General features: G+C 51.2%; 2 protein-coding genes across 5 annotated transcripts in view; both read right to left on the bottom strand.

Moving 5' to 3' along the window:
• Positions 1 to 402, bottom strand: part of HNRNPR (heterogeneous nuclear ribonucleoprotein R) — a 25,019-nt gene extending 24,617 nt beyond the window's left edge. The window contains exon 1 of one of the 4 annotated variants that reach the window (XM_014949169.1): positions 255 to 402. In XM_014949169.1, the coding sequence (XP_014804655.1) occupies positions 255 to 329 (75 nt within the window). In that variant the 5' untranslated portion in view covers positions 330 to 402. The remainder of the gene's footprint in view (positions 1 to 254) is intronic. The other 3 variants (XM_014949172.1, XM_014949170.1, XM_014949171.1) reach the window with 3 other exon arrangements.
• A 9,275-nt stretch (positions 403 to 9,677) lies between these two features.
• ATPIF1 (ATPase inhibitory factor 1) lies at positions 9,678 to 10,461 on the bottom strand. The gene is made up of 3 exons (XM_014949162.1): positions 10,331 to 10,461; positions 10,142 to 10,254; positions 9,678 to 9,969 (listed from the first exon to the last, which is right to left on the bottom strand). The coding sequence occupies exons 1-3, from the start codon at positions 10,421 to 10,423 to the stop codon at positions 9,828 to 9,830; spliced, it is 348 nt and encodes a 115-aa protein (XP_014804648.1). The 5' UTR covers positions 10,424 to 10,461; the 3' UTR covers positions 9,678 to 9,827.
• Between the last annotated feature and the right edge of the window lie 7 nt (positions 10,462 to 10,468).

Genomic DNA, 10,468 nt, shown 5'->3' with positions numbered 1-10,468 from the left:
GGGGCCCCCCCCGGCCCCGCCCCCCCCCCGCGCCCACCCCGCCTGCCCCACCGCACCCAGCGACGCCCCCGACCCGCTCTGCTGCGCGCCGCGAGCGCCCCAAGCCCGCCTCCGCCAGCCGCCGGGCCTACCCGGAGCCCGCGGCCGCCCGCCCTGCCACGGGGCCTGCGCGGAAGCCCTCGCCCCCGGCTGCGGAGCTTCCCCCCTCCGCGCAAGGCGGCCCCCAGCGACCCCCGCGCCCCTCGCGGACTCACCGGAGCGGGGCCTGCGCGGCGCAGCTCGGGCCCAAGCAGCGACGGCAAATGGCGCGCGCTCCTCCTTCTCCTCATGGACGGCGGCGCGACCCCGGCAACACGCGGGGTTTCCCGGAACTGTTTCCAGGGACCACTGCTTCACCCACTCAGGGCCTCACGCTCCGGACGAGCGGCCGGCAGCGCCTATGAGAGGCGGGAGGCGGGACGCGCCGATCTTAGCGGAGACCAATGAGAGGGAGGCGCTGTAACCAATGGCGCAGCACCTTCAACCCGGCGCGCCGGTAGCCCGGCGCTGGGGCGATTTAAAGGGGCAGCGCCGCCCGTGGCCTCCGAACAAAGGGAGCGCGGGGGGCTGCCCCGCCCCTCCTGCGCGCAGCCGCCGCCTGAGGGGAGCGGGCCTAGCACCGGTGGAGCGGGGATGGTGCTCGCTGGGGTTCATCCCAGGCCAGGGGTGGTAGGAGCAGCCGCTATAGGGGTCCGGCCCGCTCCGGCCAGCCCAGGTGCTGCCTCCCGCTCAAACGCTCCCAGCCCCGGCCGGGCCTCGGTGCGGCGCCTCCCGAGCAGAGCCGCCTGGGGCCGCCGGGCTCTCCTGGAGCTGTGTCCTGCCGTGAGGCAGCCGGGGCCGGGGCTGGTTAGGGCTGGCCCGAGGTGAGGAGGGGAAGGGGCAGCAAGGGCCTTCTCAGGGGGAGTCCGGTGTCTGGGCCTCTGCTCTGTAATTAACCTGGGAGTAAATGTAGCTTGGCCGCTTACCTGGTTTTCTTGATCACGTTCTTGAGGAGTGCAGACTTGATGCAGTAAACACATAAGTCTGAGAAATCAGGTCATTGGTAGTGGTGGTGCTGCGCTGTGTCCTGCAGAGGAGGTGTGTGTCATCCCTCCGGGCCCCGGGACGTGGGTCACAGCGAGCCTAGAGTCTGTGTGTGTGTTATCTGTGGTTGTGTGAGCTGTCCCTCTTCAGTCTGGTAAAGAAAGCAAAGCAGTAACTCCCATACTCTCAAGAGAAGGTCCTTCCAGGAGTTCAACCACAAAATTACACTTCTCAAGACTTGCATGCATCTGTGTGGGGTATTCAGTATGTATATTTCCATCATTGTTAATGTGGAGCATGGGTTAAAGTTTTATGTGTTACCTGACGTAATAAAAGAAGCTTTTCTGATCCAGAAGTCGGAGGGAAACATGTACAGCTCTGGGAGGTGTTCCCTCTGCCTCACTGAACCTGTCTGGTGGCAGATGCTGCTTCTCTTGTGAAATTTGCACTGCCTCCATGACTCTACAGCTGGCAGTAGTGACAGCTCTCCTTTGCTGAATGTAGGCTCTACTGTGGCATAAACGTGGAAAGAAATGTAATTGTTCATTGCTTTATCTGTTTGAGTTCACTGCAGCAGTTTATTTTACCAGAAGTTAAGAATGATACGTTTGAGGAGTTCTTGCCACACAAAAATTGAGAGGAATTGAGGGATCTGAGCATCCATCCCTTTAGTGATGCTTAGCAAATGTCATGCAAAGCTTTTTAATATTTTATAATATAGTATCCAGGATTGAAACATGGAGTATACTGAGATATCTCCTGTCAGCTGACAACTGAATGTGATGAGACTATAGCAAAATGAATATTGAGGTATGTTTACTTCTGGCAGTGTAATAATTTCAGTCACTGGTAGATCTTACAGCAGTACCTAATGTACTAATTACTAAAATAAAAGCCTTGATGGCATTGCTGTCACTTTCTTATCTGTTCTGCACTGGTATTTCCCAAGCCCCTTGTGGGTAATTAATTATATGCAGGTAGCTGTGAGCATTAGCAGGCTGTGGGGTTTGGGGATAGTTCTCATTTCCTACCCAAACTCAGTATTGATTTTGTGTTAAGCCTGACATGTTTTTGCCATGGACTGAGCATGCTATTTTAATGCTAATAAATTAATAATTTAAGCAATTCATAAGTTGGCGTTCATAAAATAGAATTTGTAATTAAACACGGATTGACTCTAAGCTGCCACTCTTCCACCCCATGTTCTTTGAGAGGATATAGCGCTATTAATTTTTTACTGCAATATTTTGCTGAAATTATTTCCCTTATTACACCGGCTCCGTTGAGCAGCCTACTTGATATTTTTTGCTGTGGTGAGGCCTACAACCTTTGGGTCACACAACAGTAGAACCCTTGTTACACTGAGAAAAATAGTTTGAAAATCCTCTGTTGTGTGCTGCAGATTGATTGCACATACGCTGTCTGTAATGGACCTGACTGAATTCTGGCAGGAAGGCACATCTGAATCCTTCAGCACATTTGCCGTTGTCTGCCTATGCCACCTGGGCACAGGTGGTTAGTTTTGAGTGAATCATGCTGCTCTTTGTCCCCAATTGAAGGTGGTCCTTTCCTTCCATTTTTACTTGTGAATGTCCTTGCCCTGTTCTGGGGGTTTACCATCCTTTCTATAAGCAAGCTCTGCCCTGCTGTTATTCTGTAGGTGCTTGACTGTTAACAGCACCAGGACATCAGAAGAAGGTATCTTCTGTTGTATTGCTGTATAAAGGTGCCAGAGCTCCAGGCTGGCTGTAGACCTCAGCTCTTTGGCTTACAGACCAGGTTCTGTTATATCTATGATGGCATGACTGGATGGATAGATGAGGGGAGGGCAGTGGGTGTTGTCTACCCTGACTTCAGCAAGGCTTTCCACACCGTCTCCCTTAACATCCTCATAGGTAAGCTTAGGAAGTGTGGGTTAGATGAATGGACAGTGAGGTGGATTGAAAACTGGTTGAAAGATAGAGCTCAGAGGATTGTGATCAGTGGCACGGAGTCCAGTTGGAGGTCTGTAACTAGTGGTGTTCCCCAGGGGTCAGTACTGGGTCCAGTCCTCTTCAATATATTCATCAATGACCTGGATGAGGAGACAGAGTGGACCATCAGCAAGTTTCCTGACGATACAAAGCTGGGAGGGGTGGCTGACACACCAGAAAGCTGTGCTGCCACCCAGAGAGACCTGGGCAGAGAGGAACCTGATGAAGTTCAACAAAGGCAAGTGTAGGGTGCTGCACTTGGGGAGGAATAATCCCCTGCACCAGGACAGGTTGGGACTGACCTGCTGAGGAGCAGCTCTGCAGAAAAAGACCTGGGAGTCCTGGTCCTAAACAGATGCCCGCAAGACCTGATTTAGTCCTGGGCCAAGGCAAGGCTAAACCAAGGACAAGAATCTTGAAACCAAGGACAAGGTTAATCTCTGCTGCAGAGAGCTGACTTGCATCACTCTGGAAGGGCAGGCAAAAAGTCTCTGCCTCGTGACCATGCAGAAGGTTATGGTATCCCTGCAGTCATCAGCTGATAATGAAGCGGAGACGTGAGACCACGGCTCCTGGCAGTGAGGCTGCCTTTGCTTTTCTGATTCCTTCAGCAGCCAGGAGTCCCTGGATGCTGCAGGGGGAGAAGGTGAGCATATCTATTAGCAGATAGAGCAAAAGAGGTGAAGGGATCAGGCTTTTCAGCAGCTGTATGGATTCACCCTGTGACCTGTTCACGTTTTCCTATTGTCTTAATGGCCAGAGGTTGAGTTTTGCTGGGGCTCGGCCTGTTCCCAACAGTTTGCTACTCCTCTTCCAAGCTTGCACTGAAATTCCTTTGTTTCCACATCAGTGGCAAGATGACAGAGTTGATCCTGCTGTAGCTTGTGTGTGAACTGTTAGCATATATATATATATATCTGATATGTGACATTTTCTGGTACTTTAGACTTTTTGTTCTGACCAACTATTACAGATAATGTGTTGTGGATGTGCCTGCCTCCAGCAACCATCTCATTCTCTGGTGGTCTGCATGCAGCTCTTCTCATGTCTTTGCTGAGGCCCAGGCTTCCAGTGAGAGGAGGTTTGTCTTAAAAAAAAAAAAGGAAAAAGAAACCTGCAGGCTTTATCTATCAGTGAGGAACTTTCCAAAAGCCCCCAGAGGATGCTCCAGCCGCCTAAAGCAAGGAAATGCTTAGGAAAATTTCTGCCTACAGAGGCCATGCCGCTGTTATTACTGTGTTATTTTTTGCACATACATTTATTTTGCCTTGCACAGAGCCAATTTGATTTTGAGAACACATAAATATATGCATTGTCTTTGTCCTACCTTGTTCCCCTTGTCTGCTCTGGAGTAAGGAGGACTAGCATGACAAAAAGGACCAAAGAGACCAGACCAGGCAACCCAGGTATCTCGCACTAAAACCAGCTTGCTAAAGATCTTGGATATATCACTTTCCTCTCTTGCCACTTCTGTCCCTGCCCCTCAGCCAAGGATTCTTGGCAATTTCCGTCATATTTGTGTAGTATGCAGCACAAACTAAGTGCCTTGGGGAAAAGCTTCTGTTTGCTGCAGCAATAACCACCAGCTCAGTTTGCTTTTCCCACTTCTGCAGTGGCCAAGCGGTGTTGGGCTGTGATCTGTTGGGGCAAGATACAACAGAGGGGCTGCGGGTAAGGAAGGATCTGCGTCTTACTGAAATGTAAAGGCCACTCCAAGAAGTTAAGCTTTCTCTTCAGGAATCTGTGCTGTAGGTGGCTGCTGAGGGTTAGGCTGTTGTGAATGGGGTCAATCCAATCCTGAGGAACAATCGAAGGACCGGGAGGCACCAGTGCTGGCAGGGAAGAGAGAAGAATTCCTGCCTTTGTGCCTGCGGGACAGGGGGGTCTATTCATGCCATCAGCCATTCCAGAGCAATGGAGGAAACCCAGAACAAGCAGCCCCTCTCCAGCCTGTTCTCCGAGGTAAGTGCCAGCCTTGCAGCCTTACAAGCCTCAAACATCAGCTTTGGGGTTTTGTTGCTCTGCACCAAAAACTGCTGGCAGTTGGTGGCTACTGATTTCCAAAAGACAACTGAGCCTTGTCCTCCAGGTCTCACTGGGCTGAGGAGGAGCTCTGGGAAGGTCTCTAGATAGCTCATACCTTCTTAACCCCCAGGAATCATGTCAGGTCTGAGGTGTGATCCTGTTTTACTCCTCAGCACTCCTGCTCTGAACTGGAGTTCAACAGAGACCTGCAGGCACTGGAGCGGCTGTAGTCTGTAGCTGGCATCTCTCCATCTACTGGCCCTGGAGGTGGATGACTAAACCCCAGATACACTGCTTGCTCCTAGTCACATAAATGCTCATGTAATTTGTCAGAAGCCCTACAGTAGCACAGTGCACTCCAGAATACCAAACCCTGTCGGTGAAACATCTGTCAGACCAAATGCAACCATCTTAAATCATCTCCACCTTCTTGTAGCAGAAATATACTGGTTAAGAGGTCTGTCTGTAACTCAGACATGGACATCTTTTCACATTTTAAGCAAACTGGTTTCAGGGAGATTTAGGTTATTAGGACCCCCTGGAAGAAGTCATTGAGTAGAATGCAGCAGGGAAACCTCCTCATGAGGACAAATTGAACAGTCACTACCCAAGGCATTAAGGTTCACAGCCCCATGGAATCCCTGGTAGGATGGTGGCTGCAAAATCAATTATCATGCCAGCTGGATAAAAATAGAAGCCTATCTAATTTAGCAAAGGTAATTTCAAGAGATGGGAGAAGACTGCTCCCACCACACACACCCCTCCTTCCTCAGTACTTCTTGCATTTGGTTGGTGGTGATTTTGGCACTTTTGGACTCCACGAGCCATTTGACTTTCTAGCCTAGCAAAAGATTCATTGGGCTGAGATCAAAAACATGGGCTGGTGAGATGATAGGCTGAATGACTCCCCCACAAGCCCAACACACCTGGGGCAGCTGAAAGGGAAAAATGATGGAAGCAGGAAGGAGACCACCTTCTTTACACAGTAGCATCGTTAATCCATTCAGCTTCCCCAGCAGCCACAGTTGGTGGGCATGGCTTTGTAATCATTGCCAGCCAGTCAAACCACTGCTGAAAGGGACTTGTCTCCCCAGCCTGCTTGCTCGGTTAAGATCTACAGCTGCCTGTCCTCATTGTATGTGCATCATGGAATTGTCAGAGTTGGAAGGGACCTCTAGAGATCATCCAGTCCAACTCCCTGCCAAAGCAAGGTTGCCCAGAGCACATCACTCAGGACTGCATCCAGGTGGGTCTTGAAGATCTCCAGAGAAGGGAACTCTACACCCTCCCTGGGCAGCCTCTTCCAGGGCTCTGGCACCCTCACTGGAAAGAAGTTCTTCCTCATATTTGAATGGAACTTCCCATGTTCCAGCTTGTGCCTGTTGCCCCTCGTCCTGTCACTGGGAACCACTGAAAAGAGTCCGGCTCCATCCTCCTTCAACCCACACTTTAGATACTTGGAAGCATTAATAAGGTCTCCCCTCAGCCTTCTCTTCTCCAGGCTAAAGAGCCCCAGCTCTCTCAGCCTTTCCTCATAAGGGAGGTGCTCCAATCCCTCCATCATCGTTTTTTGCCCTACGTTTTTTGCACTCTCTCCAGTAGTTCCCTGTCTCTCTTGAACTGGGGAGCCCAGAACTGGATGCAGGATTCCAGTTGTGGCCTCCCCAGTGCAGAGCAGAGGGGGAGAATGCCCTCCCTCCACCTCCTGGCCACACTTCTCCTTATGCAGCCCAGGATTCCATTGGCCTCTTGGCAACAAGGGCACATTGCTGGCTCATGGAGATCCTGCCCTCCACCAGGACTCCCAGATCCTTTTCCTCAGTAGTACTTCCCAGCAGATCCACCCCTAACCTATATTGGTGCCTGGGGTTCTTCCTCCCCAGGTGCAGGACCCTACACTTGCCCTTATTGAACCTCATTAGGTTCTTCTCTGCCCAGCTCTCCAGCCTGTCCAGGTCATGCTGGATGGCAGCACAGCCCTGTGGAGTGTCAGCCAGCCCTCCCAGTTTGGTATCATCAGCAAACTTGCTGAGAATACACTCTGTCCCCTCGTCCAGGTCATTGATGTCACTGCCATAACCTGATAGAAGTTTAGGGTGATTGCATTGTAGTGAATTAACTGGATGTTCCTCTACCAAAAATATGATGGGTTTATGAACACGTGGTAAGGGACCCGGCGCATCTGCCAGAGGAGAAGCTCCTGCAGAGCTTTTGTGAAGTTGAAACATGAGGAGAGACGTTATTTCAGAGAGCGCTGGTGTGCAAGAAAGCTCTCTGCTGTGTGGGAAAGCCGTTCCACACACCTGACCACTGGGGCCTTCAGCGTTTGCAACACTCTCCTGGTGGCACATTGATGATGGTGGTTCAAATCCAACCCGCTCTCAGAGTCTCACAGCAAATCCCCATTCCCTTCCAGGCTCTCAGCAGAGGCTCTGCAGCTGAGCTTAACATGGCATAGTTAAGGTTTCAGCGGTGCATAAAAATGAAGTAAATCACAAAAGCATGAGTTTAAAACCTCATCTGTTCCCTTCAGAATATAAAATTGTTCTAATACTTATTTCAGCTATTGCATAGTTGATGGTAGCTGCAATGCCAAGAAATTAAATGTCCCCCTTCAATGGGGACATCTCACAAGTAACTCCACAGCTCTTGGGGAAAGCCAACCAGCTGACAGATACAATAGCAAGATTTTTAAATGAGTAAAAATGTGGAATTTTTAACGCGTAAAACACTAAACAGGTCAATAGTATATTGCTTTTCATGAGGCAGTTCTTCCCACTGGGTTTCATATTCCCAGAGAGGTGTGTGGGGGGGTGTGGTGTGTCTCAGGTTAATTGGCCCCAACTAGAAAGACCAAACCCCCTAGAGAACTCTACACAAAACCTCCACACAACTCACCGCAACACCATCTCCCACAGACCGAGCAAAGCCAGGTACCGCCACGCTCACGGCACCGCTGCTCCCCACCGCGGCTGCTCTCGGTGAACAAGAGTTTTTAAGGGCATGGGCTATTCACCAGAGCGACAGTGCTGCTGTTTACTCTGCCGACAAGCTGTACCACCACCTGCGACGTTCCTCAGGTGAGAGAGAGTGGCCCGAGAGGAGAATGGCTGACTGGGGATGTACCAGATAACACAGGAGAAACCGGGACGCCTCCAGTCACACCCTCAAAGCAGATTCTACTTCAAAAGCTCCAATTTGCCTCCCCCTGCTTCAGACAGGGCAGTTCCAGCCACTTCTCCTCCCAGACCAGCTTCTTTGCAACACTTGGCAGCGTGTCATAAGGTACCATAATGGAGGGGGCTTTTACCTGTGGTAGAAACTACATCTGTTCAGGCAGATTTAGGGACGTGGCTGTGCGGCTGTGGAAGGAAAGGCTGGTTTCTCACCTGCCCATTCTTATTAAATAAATTCCCCTTCTTGTCAGGGCTTAGTAAGGCTGCATTACTTCAGTAGGTCACTTGCCATATGCTTTTTGATGAATTTCTTTTATTAAAATCGCAAAAGTGACTGAACCTGCATAAAAATAATCTTAATTCATCCTTCTTTGGAAAGACTTATAATAAGGAATGTCAATTAACTAGAGAGAAAAACCATTAGTGGACAATTATAGAACCATAGAATCATTTTGGTTGAAAGAAACCCTTAAGATCATAGAGTCCAACCATTAACCCAGCCCTGCCAAGTTACCACTAACCCACGTTCCTCAGCACCACGTCTGCCTGGCTTTTAAACACCTCCAGGAATGTGTTTAAAATCCCCTCCAGGGATGGCAACTCCACCACTGCCCTGGGCAGCCCATTCCAAGGCTTGACAACCCTTTTGGTGAAGAAATTTTTCCCAATATCCATCCTAAACCTCCCCTGGCGCAACTTGAGGCTGTTTCCTCCCATGCTGTCGCCTGTTCCTTGGGAGAAGAGACCAACCCCCCTGGCTACACCCTCCTTTCAGGGAGTTGGAGAGAGCAAGGTCTCCCCTCAGCCTCCTTTTCTCCAGGCTGAACCCCCCCAGCTCCCTCAGCCGCTCCTCGTAAGACTTATTCTGCAGACCCCTCACCAGCTCCATTGCCCTTCTTTGGGCCTGTTCAGCACCTCAATGTCTTCCTGGTAGTGAGGAGCCCAAAACTAGACACAGCCCTCATTAAGTCTTTGCAGAAAAGAACATTCATGTAGAAGTCAGGATCTCAGCCTCCTTGTTTCAGAACTCACACTGCCACAAGTAAAATTACTGTGACTTAGAATAGTATTTTTCTCTCTCAGTTTATGGCACTAAACGCTTAGTGCAACAAAAGAACCTTAGTTTTTATAAATACTCTGCTAGTTCAGTGGAGAGCCATCTTTCCCCTACACCACAGTGACAGTTTTCTTGAGACGGTTATTTCTGTATGAATAGGTCCCTCCAGAGGCACTACATTTTACCCAACCTTTCTTGCAGCTTTAGCTTAAAGTTAGCACACTAAGTACTAATGGTGATTTCTTTCAAATAAATCTAAAGAAAATAGTGAAGCTCTGTACAGGACTGCCTACTCAACAGTATATCCTTATTTTGGAAGAACGATGACATTTAAAAACAAACAGTGGAATTTTTTTTTTTTTCATTAAACAGTTACTGAGCAGAAAAAGAGAGAGTGAGTAGTTTATTTGACATTGTTGCAGACCACAGCATAATTGGACGATTTTGGGATTATGTTGGCCAAAGCATACAGTCTTCAACGCCGTTTTACACCACAATCAATATTGGCAGTGCACATTCAGCAACAGCACCAGCTTAGTCATCATCTTTAAGTTTCTTGATCTTGTGCTTATGGCGCTCAATTTCTTTCTGCAGACGCTCTATCTCTTTCTTGTGGTGATCGATCTCCTCCTCATGGTGTTTCCGTAAGGCGGAGAGCTGCTCCCTCTCCTTCTCCCTGCAAGAAAGGACGGCGCAAGGTGCAGCACCGGGGGGTCGCTCAGCCCTCCCTCGGCGGGGCCGGGAGCCGGGGCCTGGCCTAGGGCCGGGCCGGGCGCCCGGCAGAGGCCCAGCACTGGGCCGCCGAACCGGTCGGGCCCCCCGGGCGCAGTCCGCCGCGGGGCGCTAACCTGAAGTACCGCTCCTCCTCGGCCGCCTGCTTCTTCCCGAAGGCACCCCCAGCCTCGCGGATGGCGCCGCCGCCGCCGCCGCCCTTCCCGGCGCCTTTGCCCAGCTCGCCCAGCTGCAGGGAGAAGACGGCGGTGAGCGGGGGAAGGACAGACGCAGGCACCCCCACCCCCGGCTGCCCCCGCACCCACCTGGTCGGCGCCCGACCCCGAGCTCCAGCGCTGCTGCTGCGCCAGCAGGGCCCCGCGCAGGCCGCCCCGCGCCGCCGCCACCACAGCCGCCATCGCCCGCCTGCCCTTGGAGCGGACGGGACCCGCCCCCGCCCCGCC

This window comes from Calidris pugnax, unplaced genomic scaffold (assembly GCF_001431845.1).
Source record: "Calidris pugnax isolate Ruff unplaced genomic scaffold, ASM143184v1 scaffold174, whole genome shotgun sequence".
Classification (NCBI taxonomy): Eukaryota; Metazoa; Chordata; class Aves; order Charadriiformes; family Scolopacidae; genus Calidris; species Calidris pugnax.
This window is presented reverse-complemented; position numbering and strand designations above follow the sequence as displayed.

Coding starts and splice junctions, on each gene's coding strand:
- ATPIF1 (XM_014949162.1), bottom strand. CDS start 10,423: ATGGCGGCTGTGGTGGCGGCGGCGCGGGGCGGCCTGCGCGGGGCCCTG. Junction 10,255..10,330: donor CGGGGTCGGGCGCCGACCAG/GTGGGTGCGGGG, acceptor TTCTCCCTGCAG/CTGGGCGAGCTGGGCAAAGG. Junction 9,970..10,141: donor GAGGAGGAGCGGTACTTCAG/GTTAGCGCCCCG, acceptor CCTTTCTTGCAG/GGAGAAGGAGAGGGAGCAGC.